The sequence below is a fragment of the Mustela erminea genome, chromosome 15 (assembly GCF_009829155.1).
Source record: "Mustela erminea isolate mMusErm1 chromosome 15, mMusErm1.Pri, whole genome shotgun sequence".
In the NCBI taxonomy this organism is placed as follows: Eukaryota; Metazoa; Chordata; class Mammalia; order Carnivora; family Mustelidae; genus Mustela; species Mustela erminea.
Window position 1 is genome coordinate 60,356,554 of NC_045628.1, and position 16,968 is coordinate 60,373,521.

The 16,968-nt window shown below is 36.5% G+C and overlaps 1 protein-coding gene across 8 annotated transcripts in view; it reads left to right on the top strand.

The window, feature by feature from the left end:
* The window catches only part of LOC116574487 (histone-lysine N-methyltransferase SETDB2-like), a 91,193-nt gene that overhangs the window by 14,684 nt on the left and 59,541 nt on the right, over nucleotides 1–16,968 (top strand). For all 8 annotated transcript variants that reach the window (XM_032315249.1, XM_032315244.1, XM_032315240.1 and 5 more), the window contains 2 exons: nucleotides 733–798; nucleotides 4,603–4,699. In XM_032315249.1, the coding sequence (XP_032171140.1) occupies nucleotides 733–798; nucleotides 4,603–4,699 (163 nt within the window). The remainder of the gene's footprint in view (nucleotides 1–732; nucleotides 799–4,602; nucleotides 4,700–16,968) is intronic.

The following is a 16,968-nucleotide window of genomic DNA, read 5'->3' on the forward strand; positions in this document are numbered from 1 at the left end:
TAGGCAGAGAGGCAGGCAGAGAGAGAGAAAGGAGGAAGCAGGCTCTACACCGAGCAGAGAGCCCGATGCGGGATTTGATCCCAGGACCCCAATATCATGACCTGAGCTGAAGGCAGAGGCTTAACCCACTGAGCCACCCAGGAGCCCTTTTTGGGGCATTCTTAATACGTTTTCTTGGATGTTCATATGACATTAATCTTTTGTTTGCTTGTCCAAAAAATAATACTCTTTTTCATTTTAATGTTCCTTCTCATTTGTTTGTATGTCTAGTTTTGAATCCAGGTTTACCACCTCCTTGCTGAATGACCTGGAATAAATAGTGGTTTTTGAGTTTTGTGTGTGTGTGTGTGTGTGTGTGTGTGTGTGTTTTGTTTTGAGAGGGAGAGAGGGGCAGGGAGGGATAGAAGGAGAGGAAGGAAGAGAATCTTAACCAGGCTCCATGCCCAATGCAGAGCCCAACACAGGGCTTGATCTTACAGCCCTGAGATCATGACCTGAACTGAAACTGAGTTGGATACTTAACTAACTTAAATACCCAGGCGCTCTTGAAATAGTCTAACTTCTAAACATCAATTTCTGTTTCTAATGCTGGTAATCATTCGAACCTGTCAGAGGAGTTAATGAAGACTAAATTAAATACAGTCTGTAAATTGTTTAGCACAGTAGCTGGCAGCATAAATGAAAGTGATGCCGCTAATGATTGTTTTCATACTTTTTTCCTTTCCTTAACAGAATATGTCCAAGCGATGATTCTCGTGAATGAAGCAACCATAAATAACAGTTCAACATTGATAAAGGGTATGTGCATTTCTAATCCCAATCTTGAATGTTCTGTTATTTTCTTGACTTGAAGCAGGCGTAATTGACTTAAGTCTGTCCGATTACCTAAAGATAATTTAACATGTAAGATCTATATTGGTAAATTACATAAATGAGTTTCCTTATTAAATAAAAAGTTCTACCTATCCAGAGAAAGGAAATGCACATTCTTCTGAATCTCTACAGAAAGAATGAACAAATATATCTCTTCTTTAAAAAATTCTGAGACTCCGGGACGCCTGGGTGGCTCAGTTGGTTGGACGACTGCCTTTGGTTCAGGTCATGATCCTGGAGTCCCGGGATCGAGTCCCGCATTGGGCTCCCAGCTCCATGGGGAGTCTGCTTCTCCCTCTGACCTTCTCCTTGCTCATGCTCTCTCTCACTGTCTCTGTCTCTCAAATAAATAAATAAAATCTTTAAAAAAAAAAAAATTCTGAGACTCCAAACTACTACAAACCCACTTTGTGAAAAACAGTATTAGATATATTGTGGCATAGATAAGTTGTTGTAAAAATTTTATATTTCTGTATTGTTGTTATACCATTAGTCTTGCAAACTGTAAACTAATTCATTTTAGAAGGAATTGATCAAAGATAATGTACCAGAACTAAGAAGAGGAAAATTAAAGTTATTTTATCAGAGTCACTCTCCAATAAATCTTAGTCTGTCTCCAATTTCCTAAAATGTTGAGGAAGTACTTTACTGGATTTTATTTAATACTGCTAAATATTGTTAACAAATTATAATAATTTTAAGTGTCATAATTTGGAGCCTTAAGGTTTTAAGTCTCTGAAAATATAGCCCACCATCATCAGGCTATTTTAAAGAAATCTTTTGTTATTCAAAAGTATCCTCAATTTCAGTAGCTAATTTTACTTCTAGTTTTAAAAGAGTAGATTCTTTAAGAAAATAGGCCATCTCAGTATCTTTCAGGAGCACTTTAATCAAAACACTCAAGAGATTATACTAGTTTTGTGAGAAAGAGACTTTCAAATTCAGGAGGTGGTAAGATGAACTAATTCTAAATTTTTTTTTCTATCTGAAACAATTTCTCAGTAATAGAAAGTAAATTGGGTTTTGGGGTTTTTTTGGTAATAATTTCATCAATAGAAATATTGCCTATTATAATTTGATACTTTTATATAGTTCATTTGAGATATAATGAATTTATCAAAGTAAAAATATGTGTTTGCCAGGGTAGAACAATATTTGTTATTAAATAATTGGGGAGTTCTAGAATTGACATTTTTGGCAAATGTAAAGGATTAAAAGCTTCGTAGTATTAAGTTTCATTTTAGTATTTATTTTATTTTATTTTATTTTATTTATTTATTTTTTTTTTAAAAGATTTTATTTATTTATTTGACAGAGAGATCACAAGTCGGCGGAGAGTCAGGCAGAGAGAGAGAGAGAGAAGCAGGCTCCCGCTGAGCAAAGAGCCCGATGCGGGGCTCGATCCCAGGACCCTGAGATCATGACCTGAGCCGAAGGCAGTGGCTTAATCCACTGAGCCACCCAGGCGCCCCTATTTTAAAAAGAATAGTGAGACTGGGGAAAACAAAAGGACTTGGTGTTGAAATCAAAATAAGCTATCCCAGATCCAAACTGGACTGCCCAGACCACTAATTACTTTCATTTTCCTTGCTTGTGTATAACTGTAAATATGTGCTATATCCTCAAACAAAGGATTGGATACTCTTTTCTTGAGAGGAGTTATTTTAGCTTTCCTCCTTATCTAATGATTAATTTTAAAATCTCCATGTTTTTTCAGTAAGACATTTCTAATTGTGCTTATATACCTTTATTTTATTTATATTTGTTAGTATGGATTTATATGGCTCATACAAAAGAAATTAGCTAGGGGGACGCCTGGGTGGCTCAGTGGGTTAAAGCCTCTGCCTTTGGCTCAGGTCATGATCCCAGGGTCCTGGGATCGAGTCCCGCATCGGGCTCTCTGCTCGGTAGGGAGCCTGCTTCCTCCTCTCTCTCTGCCTGCCTCTCTGCCTACTTGTGATCTCTGTCTGTCAAATAAATAAATACAAATCTTAAAAAAAAAAAAAAAGAAATTAGCTAGGAAAAAATCAGAAATTCTTAATTTGTGAAACTTATTTTTTTTTTAATTTATTTATTTGACAGTAGATGGAGAGGCAGGCAGAGAGAGAGAGAGAGAGAGAGGGAAGCAGGCTCCTTGCTGAGCAGAGAGCCCGATGCGGGACTCGATCCCAGGACCCTGAGATCATGACCTGAGCCGAAGGCAGCGGCTTAAACCACTGAGAGCCACCCAGGCGCCCCTGTGAAACTTAATTTTTAATCTGGAATTATAGCTCTTACCAACTACCAGATTTTAAACCTTTCTTGATAATTGAAGAGGGTAATTATTTTCCAATTAGCGAGGTAGTGACCTTGTATTATAACTTAAACTATTCTTTTATTAAACTTTTTTTTATACACTTTTTTTTTTCTGCACTAGAGGACCAATGCAATTTAATAATCTAAGGCAGGATGAGAATCACTTTTTTTCTTAAAGTCCATCAGTGCATTAAAAAAAACACATTTAAAAAATATCTTTAGGGATGCCTGGGTGGCTCAGTCAGTTAAGTATCTGACACTTGATTTCAGCTCAGGTCATGATCTCAAGGTGGTAAAATTGACCCTCATGTCACACTACACTGGGTGTTGAGCCTGCTTAGAATTCTCTCTCCCTCTCTCCCCTCCCCATCCCTCCCACCTCACACTCATGCTGTGTATAAAAAAAGGGGGAAAAAATGTACGTGTGTGTATGTATATATGTATATCTTTAAACCAAACATATCCATTTTTCTCTTTTTTTTTAAGATTTTATTTATGTATTTGACAGTAAGAGAGAGCATAGGCAGAGGGAGAGGGAGAAGCAGGCTCCTGCTGAGCAGGGAGTCCAATGCAGGACTCAATCCCAGGACCCTGGGATCATGACCTGAGCCACCCAGGCACCCTCACATATCTATTTTTCAAAATAAGATCAGGAAATCCATAATTTTTCTCATTAAATACACAGCTTATTTCTATATTGTTGTCATGATAGAGAGTAAGAATAGATGAAGTAGAAAAGACGAGACAAGACATGGGATGAAATTAAGCACAGAAAGATAGACTAAGTAATATGAAAAGTCAAATGGAAATATAAAAAGAGGTACCCAAATACCCCACCCTCCAAAAATGAAGGTAGCATTTGAACAATGAGAAAGCAAAAGATACATAAACTTTCCATTCTGTGACTTTTAGTAATGATTTTTTTTCTATAAAATACAAGCAGAGGTAAGGATACCCAGAGTTCAGGCCGAACTAGATTTTTCTCCAGGAGGTCTCTTCTATCCTAGGTCCTTTACTTTATCCTATCTTACTTTCTTAATGTTTTTGAAGATATTGACACCTTAATTTTTGGCTTAATTTTGAAATTTTACTGTGTTTGCAGATTTTTTTTTTTTTTTTTTTTTTTTTTAAAGATTTTTATTTATTTATTTGACAGAGAGAAATCACAAGTAGATGGAGAGGCAGGCAGAGAAGAGAGAGAGGGAAGCAGGCTCTCCGCTGAGCAGAGAGCCCGATGCGGGACTCGATCCCAGGACTCTGAGATCATGACCTGAGCCAAAGGCAGCGGCTTAACCCACTGAGCCACCCAGGCGCCCCTGTGTTTGCAGATTTAAGAGCTCCATATATCTCTAGTAAAGATACTATTTAGATATTACAGTAAGTGATTTTTAACTTGGTGTACCTGTTACTCATGTTTTTATTTTCTTCATGTAGATCATACATCTGTGACCCAGAATGAACAGGAAAACAAATCAGGTTCATTGCCCTCTACATCATATGAAGACTCCTTTCCAGAAGCCTGTACATTTCTGTATGTATTCAAGTTAAATTTATTTATGTTGTTAATACTTCTTCTCCCAGAAGATTTGCTCTTTCTGATTATTTGATGTAAGAGTAGATAGAATCTATTAAACAGATTTTTCCCCATCAATAGCTTTTTTTTTTTTTTTTTAAAGATTTTATTTATTTATTCGACAGAGAGAGAGATCACCAGTAGGCAGAGAGAGAGAGGAGGAAGCAGGCTCCCTGCTGAGCAGAGAGCCCGATGTGGGACTCGATCCCAGGACCCTGAGATCATGACCTGAGCTGAAGGCAGCGGCTTAACCCACTGAGCCACCCAGGCGCCCCATCAATAGCTTTAAAAGTTGTAAATTTTAGTATTTTATGTAGGATAAAGGCTCATGCGTCCCTTAAGTTGTTTATTTGCTAATATCTCTAGGTAATAAAGTCTTAACAGTAAAATTTAGTTTAAGATTTCTTTGTGTAGGGGGTGCCTGGGTGGCTTAGTCAGTTAAATGTCCAACTCTTGATTTCACCTCAGATCATGATATCATGCTCAGCAAGGAGTCTGCTTGAGATTCTCTCCCTCCTCTCTCTCTGCCCCTCCCTCCACTTGCATGCTCTCTCTCTCAATAAATAAATAAAAAGATTTCTTTGTGTAAATTATTAATATACTGAAATCTACCAAGTTGGCAATTTTTTAACTAAAAAATTACTTTTCCTGGATTTTTTATTTTTTTAAATTTTATTTTATTATTATTGTTTTTTAAGATTTTATTTATTTATTTATTTGACAGAGATCACAAGTAGGCAGAGAGGCAGGCAGAGAGAGAGGGGGAAGCAGGCTCCCTGCCGAGCAGAGAGCCGATGCAGGGCTTGATCCTAGGACCCTGAGATCATGACCTGAGCCAAAGGCAGAGGCTTAACCCATTGTGCCACCCAGGCACCCCTTACATTTTATTTTTAAGGAATCTCTACACCCCATATAGGGTTTGAACTCACAACCCTGAGATTAAGAGGTGCATGTTCTTCCAACGGAGCCAGCTGGGTATCCCTGGATTATTTCTTTTAAAGAAGTGTTGGAAAAGGGTAAACAGTATTTCTTTCAGTATCAGTTCAGCTTCTCAAATACTTTAACAGCTCTAAATTAGTATCAGAAAGCTTATGAGAATAGGCTAAATTTTTCTGACCCTTTCTTTCACCTTTTACCATTTCAATAAAGATTCCTTAGCATAAAATTGTATAAGAGGAAACCTGACACTCTCTCAAATAGTCTTCATTTTTAGTATGTAATGCCAGTACTAAAACTTTCAAGAACTAGTTTAAGGTAAGTTTCTGAAAGTGTTTTGTGCTAGCCCTAAGGAATAGAATTTCAAAAAACAAAAAGTGTCTTTATAGAGAAAGTTCTTAAGTTAACTGCCTTATTTTGTTTATCCTTTCAGCTACATATTAAATTGACAAAAATATTGTCAATGTAGAACTTTTTTTGTTGTTATTCCTCTAGGGTTTATGAGAATTGTAGATTGACTCTATTTTACATATGATTTGCACTTGCAAATATTAGAGATTTCAGTATAGTTTGAGTCTAAAAGACTCATAAAACTTATTTTACAATACTTTCAGAGAAACCTAGAAATTCTGATCTTTATAGCTTAGTTTCATTACTTTTTTTTTATTCATTACCTTTTAAAAACAAGTTCAATCACTTTAAATCACTGAAGAATGAGATTTTTTTCATACAAATTACCACCAGTCTCCCTTCTTCTATTTATTTTATTTTACTAAAATTTTTATTTTAAACTTAAATGCAGGAGTTGGTTTTTTTCTTAAATGTCTCTTCTTGGTTTTAAGTTCATTTTCCTGGCTTGTCAGAATCCTCTTGAATTTTGAATCTCCTTTTATATTTTCTTTCTCTTTTAGCTTTTCTTCTTCTACAAATATACTAAACGAGTTTTCTAGTCTTTATTATAGTCACTAAAAACAGTATTAGATAGTACAGGACCAAAGATAAAACCTTTCTGGTTCACTGCTCTTTCATTACTCTTTAGAAAGAACTGTTGGACCAACTCTGTATTTACTTACCTCTACCACTCTCCCACCTACATTTGTCTATCTTACTGGCAAGGCTATTAGAGGAAATCAAGATTTACTGCAGTAGCATTCAATATCATGCCAGACATTATCAAACCTTGCAAAAAAGGAAAATGAGTTTAATCTGTACTTTTCTTACCTAGTCCATGTTGGCTTTTCAAATTCTGAGTACTTAAAAAATCACATCCTTGATTCTCTCCTCTAGAAATTGTTTAGAGATCAATATTAAACTAGTCATTCTTTGCTTTCTGGAAAGTTCCCTCTTTACCTGTTTTTAAAAATCAGGCAACGTTTTCTCATTTTTCATTTATATTTGAAGTTTTTTCAAGAACTTGAGATGATTTGCTTGGGCCTAGATTTATAAATATGTTTAAATTAGCTGTGTAGGACTCCTTTTAAATTATCACACTTTAATTTCTTCATTTAATTTTTGTTTGGTCTTTCCAACTTGAGGACAGTACTTACGGATGGAAAAGATGAAGACACAATTGATTTTGAGCTCTTCTTTCTGTTATCAGTCTTATTCTTTCTTTCCCCTAACAAATTGTCTACTTGAGTTTCATTGCTGTCTTATTAGAATTTTGGGGAACCTCAGTTCTTAGTAGGCTTGAACTTTTCTGAGACTTTTCTTACAGGTTCACATCAAGACGTAGTATTCTTAAGTGGTCATTTTTTCTTTTGTACATGTTGTTTAAAAAATCTGAGCTTCCCAAATAGTTTCTCTAACTGCTTTTTCATCTCATTAGGATTATTTGTCACTACATAATCAGAACTTGATTTCCTTAGAACCTGAAGCTCTTCTTGTGCTTGTATTACCCTCAGAGGTTTTGTCTGTGAGATCATACCTAACTTTGAGTTGAACTTGCTGAGATCTCTTCAAATAAAGGGATATTTCTATTTAGGCTCAGTGTTTTCTTCCTTTCCCATTAAGAATTCCAAGGCCATGTGTCATTCTTGATCAAAATTAGATTTAAATAATTCCTTTTAGGAGCACCTGGGTGGCTCAGTTCGTTAACTGTCTGCCTTTGGCTCAGGTCATGATCCGTAGGTCCTGGCATCAAGTCCCACTTTGGACTCCCTGCTAAGTGGGGAGTCTGCTTCTCCCTCTCCCTCTGCTGCTGTCTCGCTCTCTGTCAAATAAAATCTAAATAATTCCTTTTTTATTTCCTCTGTAGAGTATGAGCTTATTACTTACTCTACTTTCAGTAATTAAACATCCAGAAAGCCATTAATGACATACGCAGACTAGCAAACTAAATGGGGAGTAGTTTAAGCCAAGGGTTTTCAATCCCAGCTGAGTTGCTCAAGGTCATACAAAACTTGTCAATGACAAAACCAGAGTGAAAATCTTGGGTTGATAAAAAACTTGCCTTCTGTGTTTTGTTCTATAGTTGATTTAAATGTCTTCTCCTTTTAATTAAGCTATGACATAGGTAAATGTAGAAACAAAAATTTTATTCCAGTAATAATTCAAAGGTGTCTGCTTTTGTGATGTTAAGAAACCTGGCTTAAGGGCGCCTGGGTGGCTCAGTGGGTTAAGCCGCTGCCTTCAGCTCAGGTCATGATCTCAGGGTCCTGGGATCGAGTCCCGCATCGGGCTCTCTGCTCAGCAGGGAGCCTGCTTCCCTCTCTCTCTCTCTGCCTGCCTCTCCGTCTACTTGTGATTTCTCTCTGTCAAATAAATAAATAAAATCTTAAAAAAAAAAAAGAAACCTGGCTTAATTCTTTCTTAGGTACTTTGTCAGGAACACATACTTACTTAAGCCAGTTTAAGTAGTGGGACTTACTAGAGATATACCAGACATGGAGCTTTGGTTAACATACATGGTGGAAATAGGCTTGCCCCACTGTGAAAAGACAGAGATGTGAATTTAAGCCATTTGCTTTTCACATGACATGCATACAAACACCCAAAAGAGATTTTTTAAATGGGTGCATACACACACATGCATCCCTAACCTAAATATAAACACACGTAAATAAAGCAAGGTGTAAGAACTGAAGATGTAATATAACAGGTTATATAGGGACTAGAATTGGAACTGGGGAGTCAGTACCTGAGATCATGGTCAGCATTTTTTAGCTCTGCTTCTCTCCATCTGTTACCTATTGGTTCTTCTTTTCCCACATAGTCTAACATAGCTGTCCCAGCTAAGCACTGTGTGACTTCTAGTGCTAGTGTCACCTCATGGTTTGAGTACACTGAAATTAAAAAGGCTGCCTTTCAGAAGAGGATGAGCAAAGAAAGGATTGAGCAGAAAACAAATGTATCTACGACAGTTAAGATAACTATAGTTTATACAGGCTTAAAAAAAAAATTGGCCCTTCAGTGGACATCAAGGATAGAAAGACTTTTTATCTCAGTCAAAAGCTAGGACCTTTGCCAAAAGCTAGGACCTTTGTTGGTAAGTCTCTGAAGCCTTGCAGTTCAAGGTATCTAATAACCAAACAGTTCTCAGGCCTCATCCAAACTGAGCAGCCCCTATCCACAAACTAGCCAACAGGTGCAGACAATACCATACTTACCTACTTATCCTTTGTTTACCTCGAGCATTTTTATATTTTTGGGGGGTCAGGAACTAGGTTTACAGCACTGCATAGGATTTTTTTTTAAATTTTTTGTTTTTTTCTAGTAATGTATCTTCATCTGTATAAGAAAGTTAGCCTTTCTTACCATAAAATGGGATTGAAACTAGGTTACTTTACTTATAGAGCTTGTAGTAAGTTGGTTTTCTTTGACTTTATGAAATAAGGCACAGATAAGAAAAGAATCATTTCTAAGCATATTAGTGTTTCATTTCCATGTTTTTCTACTTCTTGTTTTCTAACTCTGCTGCAGTATAAGAGGTACTTCTCCCTTTGCTAACTGCCAAATAAGTCAAGCCTTTTTACCTCTTAATTTTAATTAATTCAGTCACTGGAAGAGTACACTTAAACCAGCCTAGCTAACTTTTTTGAATTCCAAATTACCAGTTTTACCATCATATTTACTATTACAAATTTTGGTCCTGAGTAGGTCTAACTGTGTATTGTTCCAGTAATGACTAACTTGGAGCTGTACTTATTGTCACATGAGGAGATTATGTAAAAATACATTGTAAACTATAAACTGCTTTACAAACATTAGTTATTCTTTAAGAACTAAGGATAACCGGGGCGCCTGGGTGACTCAGTCGGTTAAACATCTGTCTTTGGCTCAGGTCATGATCCCAGGTCCTGGGATCGAGCCCCACGTCAGGCTCTCTGCTCAGCAGGGAGCCTGCTTCTCCCTCTACCTAATGCTCCACCTGCTTGTGCTCTCTCTCTGTCAAATAAATAAAATCTTTAAAAAAAAAAAAAAAGAGCGAACGAACAAATGAATAAACAAAGGATAACCCAGATACTTTCTCCCTCACATATACCCTAAGTTAATCTTTTCATATTCAGAGAATAACTTTTTAGGTCAGCAAATTAGTGTTACATATTTCCCTTTCCCACAAAAAGCAAAGCGGGAACAGAAGAGCATAGTTGAAATAGGGAAAATCAAATAAAAAGATTTGGAGAAAAGGGTGCCACAAAAGCCTGTCTGAAACATAACTTATTTGGTTAAGGCAAGTTAGAAAGGAAAATGAAACATTTGGTTTACTGGTTATACAACCCTGTAGGTGTAAAAATCACTTGAGAGTGAGTAACCTATATCAAAACAAAGAACAAAGCTGCGAGAGCCTAAAAGAATTTATTACAGTGAACGTTGAAGGGAGGTTATTTCTCAAGTAGACAAATAAATAGAAGTGCTCAGGATTTGGAGTATACTATGCTTTATAAAAAAAAAAGTGGTAGGAAAGAAGGTAGCTCTTAATAATAAGAGAAAAACAATTCCAGGGACATGCTATAAAAAACAAGGAAATATTGGATACCAAAATAAACAATAAAAATAATACTAATGTGGACTGGGCTAAAGTAGATACAAGTTAAATGGAAGAGTAAAGCAAAAGGTGCATTATAGAATATATTTCTTACTATGGAATATGCCCCCAACATTATCCAAAAATACTAAAACAGATTAAAATTATTTAAGGGGAAGTAAAACCTTTTGTCATTTTTCCCCCGCCATTGGATTTGCCTTAATCTTTTAGCTACATTCTCATCTAGTATTTTTTCAACTGTCTTTTCAAGAAATTTAAAAGATCAGAAGCACAAAAAAAAAATACAGCAAAACCTAAATACAATCGAGAATTAACAGCTATTAACATTTCATTGTACTTGTTTCCAGTTTCTTTAAAAATATGTAGAGAGAGACTGTCTCTTTGATTCATATCTAACTTCTTGCCATGACAAGTTCCATTCGCCTATCTGCCTTCCTAAGAGCATCACTATCATCAGTTATTTCTCTAGTTAATTTTTTAATATTTATATTAATAAATATATATTTATATATAAATATTAATATTTATATAGCCACAAACAATATGGTACTATCATAGTTTTAAAATGTCATGGAAATATTCATACATGTGTCATCTTGTTTTTCTTAGTGTTATCTTGAGATCTAGTCATATTGCTGTGTATCGATCTTTGTAACTCTTGTGTGGTTTTTCATAATGTGAAATACTACATTTTTTTAATCCATTTCTTTAAGGGTGGGTAATTAGATTGGTTTTAAATATTTCCTATTAATAAATAATAGTGCAGTGATCAGTTTTATCCTAGTCTTTCCTCTTTTTTTTTTTATATATTTTATTTACTCATTAGAGAGAGAGAATGCTCAAGTGGGGGTAGTGGCAGTCAGAGGGAGAGGGAGGCCCCCTGCAGAGCATCGGGAGCCTGACGTGGGACTTGATCCCAGGACTCCAGGATCATGACATGAGCCAAAGGCAGTTGCTTAACCAACTGAGCCACCCAGGTGCCCCATCCTGGTTTTTCTTTTAAGAAAAGTGTTTGTTGCGAAAGTCACCTATTAAGGAGATTAAAGATGTAATCTGGAATCTATAAGATTATCCAAAATGTAGAAGAAAAGGACAAATGGATGAGAAAAAAAAGAGAATGATGAATAATTACTGTCCTAAAAAAGAAGCTACTATCAGAAAACCAGTAACTACAGTGAATGCTATAAAAATGCTTTCAGGATCATCCCTATGTTACAGTATTCTTTAGAAAATGTAAGCATTTCAAGCAAAAGTGGTAGGATTAGGGTCAGTATGCTGCTGTTCGTGGTGGAGGAAATCACAACATCTAAACTAGGATTCAAAATTGGCTCTGACAACTCTGAAAATAAAAATACGTATCTTTTCCATTTATAAATTTGGTACTTATAAAAATATGAAATGTAGCTACTTTCAATATATTAAAAATATAATGTAAAACTGCATTATAAAACCATTACTTTTGGAAAAAACTGCCATATTTTATTCTGAACTAAAACAAAAACACTAGAAGCTGGAATAAATGAGACAGAAACAACAAAAAAGATAACTTCTGAGTGTGAGAAAATATCGAGTGTGGAAGTAAAAGCCTTCATCAAGTACCATAGTAATGAAAATTACTATTAGAGAAACACTCATTAAAAAAGAAGTTTTAGGGGCACCTGGGTGGCTCAGTGGGTTAAAGCCTCTGCCTTCGGCTCGGGTCATGATCCCAGGGTCCTGGGATGGAGCCCCACATCTCTGCTGGGCAGAGAGCCTGCTTCCTTTCCTCTCTCTCTGTCTGCCTCTCTGCCTGCTTGTGATCTCTGTCAAATAAATAAATAAAATCTTTAAAAAAAAAAAAAAAGTTTTAGTATCTATTAAAGTATAAGTACGTTAGAAATATTGAGACAAAAGCAAAAAAAAAAAAAAAAAAAATAGATCAGCACCAGACTTAACCCCTGCAGATGATCAGAAAGCATACCATCCACATCCCTTCTGGAAAACACTCTCATACATCCTCTTGCTGACCAAAAGATGAATCAGAATGTCTTCTCATGACATTGTTATCATGACTTTATTCATAACATTATTTACACTTTATTATAGATACTTAGTTGTTTGCCTAAAATGTAAGCTCCTTGAGATCATAGAGCTCTCATCATTGTTTCCATAGCACCCAGTGTATAGCAGGCACTCAAGAAATCTGGTGGAAGAATGAATGAGTGAGTGAACAAATAAACCCCTAATAGGAAATTGGACAAAGCATATGAATAGTTAACCAAAGGGGGGAAAAAAGAGACCCGTAAACATAAAATTATGGTCAAATTCTCTGTTACTTAGAGAAAAACATTGAAGAGGTAATAAAGTACTGTTTTTCATTAATCAAATTGGTTAAAAATTTTAAAATAATTATATCAACATTCATATGGTATTAATTGGTCCAGCCTTTTTGAAAAGCAGTTTGGTAGTCTGTATGGGTTAAAATGTGTGTACCTCCTGGCACCATGATTGTGATCTCTAAATGTTATTTCTCATTAAGCAGGAATGGCTTTGGAGGAATGGCTGATTCTAGACCTGAGACTTCTTAGGACAGAAAGCAAAGAAAGCTATCAAAGACTACCAAGTGTGTTAGAAAGATGTAGGAGCAAACTTGGAGGAGCTCCCACTGGCCAAAAATCACACAATTTGAACGTCTAAAGGAATAATCACTGTGATTGATTTAAACACATTAAAACATGGATTAAAAATCCATTGGTTCCTGATGACATTTTAAAAATCAGTCACTTTAGTAGTTGCTAGGATACAACTCACCATTTCTGAATTCTAGTAAATAAAGATAAAGAATCAAGCATTTATCCTGCTTCTCCTGTGTTCACTGTATTTCAGATAACCCAAGAGTTGATGAGGAAAATCTCTTCTTTATCAAAGAATTCCAGCCAGAAAATGCAGTAGAAATGGTAGAATTAGAAAATTGTTATTTTTTACAACGTCCCCCATCCCCAAAGAAATTAGGCCAGTGCTGTCAAATTAATGGTGATAAGCACAGGTTTTTTGTTTTGTTTGAAACTTCAAATTTTTTGAGAAATACATGCAATGAGATGTTCCAGCAATGTTAAATTGCTGTAAAAGTTTCTAAACTTTTGCATCTTTATATTTTTGTATTTGTGAATTGGTAGCAAACCACTGGGGACTGACACCACCACACCTTGAGTAGCATTGGCCTAGACAATGATCATGAGTGAATAACAAAACTATTAAGTGAAAGAAAAATCTAGAACAACCCCTCCAAGCCTAAGAACTTAAATCTAATCAAGCTTCTAGAACTGACTACTGATTTACCAAATAGAGGAACAGAGGAATGAGTTAAATGACACCACCACAAGGAAAGCATCAACCAAATTCTGGAATGGGGGAAATGCTATAGGACAAGTAACACAATTTATTAAACTTAAACAAATAAATGTCATAAAATGAAGAGGGAGGGGATATTGCCATAAGATTAGAGGCAAAAAGACATCTGAATCAAAGTGTGTGGGACTTTTTGAATTCTATTTCAAACAACCAAAACCAAAATGTAAAGATGAGTCATTGAGATTCTATGTTTTTTAAAAGCCTTGTTAGTTACACATACTAAATTATTTCAGGTAATGTTTAGGATTTGCTTTAAAATACTTCATTCAGCATACTCTAGTGTGGGGCAAGAGGAGGAAGAATAGAAGTAAAACAGGCAACATGTTGATAGTTGAAGTTTGGTAACAAATGTCAAAGATAAACAAAACCAGACATTAAAGTGATGAACTGGTTTCATTCAGTCACTGCTGACAGTAGGGGAAAAGCTGAGCTTCATTCAGATTTGTGCTGGGGTGACTGGAGTTTTAAAGGTGAATGAGGAAGTAGAGATAGAGGAAGAGGGGAGCTCAAGTGAAAAATTACAAAGAGTCAGTGTGAATGCCTCTGAGGCCAGCTGTATGTGCTAGCTGAAAACCATCAAAGTTAATATTTATCCTCCCAGAGAGACTGGCAGACAGAGGCCCTATGCTTCCGGACGATTAACTTTCAAGGGAAGGGCCTTCAGGACCTGGAGAAACGTACTCCTGAGTTGTAGAAATTAAATGCACATCTTTGAGGAATGGAGGAAAGATTCACAATTGTAAGCCCTTTTTAGTAAATGCTCTAAGAAAGGTGGAGGGGCTTATCTTCAGGTGTTGGCTAGAAGAAACCTTAAACTCTCCTGACAGCGTTGAGCTTTCTTAGGCAGCACTTCCCTTCGGAGACTTGGGTCCTCCTAGAGACATGGCCTTATGCTGCTAGAAGCCTTGCTAGAGTTTGGTTGACTTAGCGCACCGGTTTGGATAGAGATATTGTGTGCTGAGAGTTCTACAGTGCTTACAAGTACGTGGGGGTCCAATATAGCAGGGTTTTTTTTTTAAATGAGAAAAATACACAGCTATAAAATGTTTGCATGTTTTATTAATAAGAGGTTATTTTATTTATGTACTTATTTATTTCTTAAAGATTTTATTTATTTGACAGACAGAGATCACAAGTAGGCAGAGAGGCAGGCAGAGAGAGGAGGAAGCAGGCTCCCTGCTGAGCAGGGAGCCTGATGCGGACTCAAGCCTGGGACCCTGGGATCATGACCTGAGCCAAAGGCAGAGGCTTTAACCCACCCACCCAGGTGCCCCAATAAGAGGTTATTTTAAAATATGTATTCTTGTTACCCAGTAATTCATCTTAAAGAATGTATCGTACAGTAATAATCAGGAATTTGGTCAAGGATATGTATGAGGATGTTCATCAAAGTAGTGACCTATAGGAAAATTGGAAACAAATATTTTTATCATTAAAAGATTTATAAATATAGTACATACTTTCATGTATTACATTGTAGGACATTCCAGAGCATCAGGAGCCATTGATTGATGAGGCTCTACAAAAGCAAGCACTCATAAATCGCTATAAGGACTGACCCCATGGGGAACAGTTTGGCAATCTTTTTTTTTTTTTTAACAGATTTTATTTATTTATTTGACAGAGAGAAAGATCACAAGTAGGCAGGGAGAGAGGGAGAAGCAGGCTCCCCGCCGAGCAGAGAGTCTGACATGGGGCTTGATCCCAGGACCCCGAGACCATGACCTGAGCTGAAAGGCAGAGGCCTAACTGGCTGAACCACCCAGGCACTCCCAGTTTGGCAATCTTAACAAAATTACTAATTTATTTACCCTTGACCTAGTACTCCCACTTCTGGAAACATATTCTGAAGTGTTATCTTTACATGTTTGAAATTGTTATGTACAAGGTTATTCATTACTTCATGATTTGTGATAGCAAACGATTGGAAACAATAGAAGACTAGTTAAATAAATTGTGGAATTTATGCAGAGGAGTGCTATATAGCTGGAAAAGGGATGGAGAACCTCATATCGGTGCATTCAGTATAGTAGCCACTAGCTACATGTGACTATTTAAATTTGAATTATTTGAATAAAATTAAATTTGAATTGATCAAAATTAAAAAAGAACCAGTTTTCTGGGGACACCTGGGTGGCTCAGTTGGTTAAGCAGCTGCCTTCGGCTCAGGTCATGATCCCAGCGTTCTGGGATCGAGTCCCGCATCGGGCTCCTTCCTCAGCGGGGAGCCTGCTTCTCTCCCTCTGTCTCTGCCTGCCACTCTGTCTGCCTGTGCTCGCTCTCTCTCCCTCTCTCTCTCTGACAAATAAATAAAAAATCTTTTAAAAAAAAAAAAACCAGTTTGCTGGTTACTTTATCCACATTTAAAGTTCTCAATAGCCACATGTGGCTAGCAGGGCTATGAAATTGAACAGCCCAGGTACGGACCATTTCTATCAATGTAGAAAGTTATTGATGGTGCTGCTTAATATAGTGAGCATAAAAATATCTCTAAAATACCTATATAACTTTTATAATAAATAACAGATACCTAAAAATAGAAAATATTAGGTAAAACAAAACTTAGGTACTTTAGGGGCGCATGGGTGGCTCAGTGGGTTAAAGCCTCTGCCTTTGGCTCAGGTCATGATCCCAGGGTCCTGGGATCAAGCCCCGCATCGGGCTCTCTGCTCCGCAGGGAGTCTGCTTCCTCCTCTCTCTTTGCCTGCTTTCTGCCTACTTGTGATCTCTCTCTGTCAAATAAATAAATCTTAAAAAAAAAAAAAAACTTAGGTACTTTATGAAAGATTAAATCTCAAGTTCTATACACATGGAATCTTCTCACAGATTTTTTTTTTCTTAAAATCGGTAACCTCTCCGTTTTCTTGTGTCAACTGATCATTTTCGTGTATGTCAGTATGAGGCCAGGTGGAAT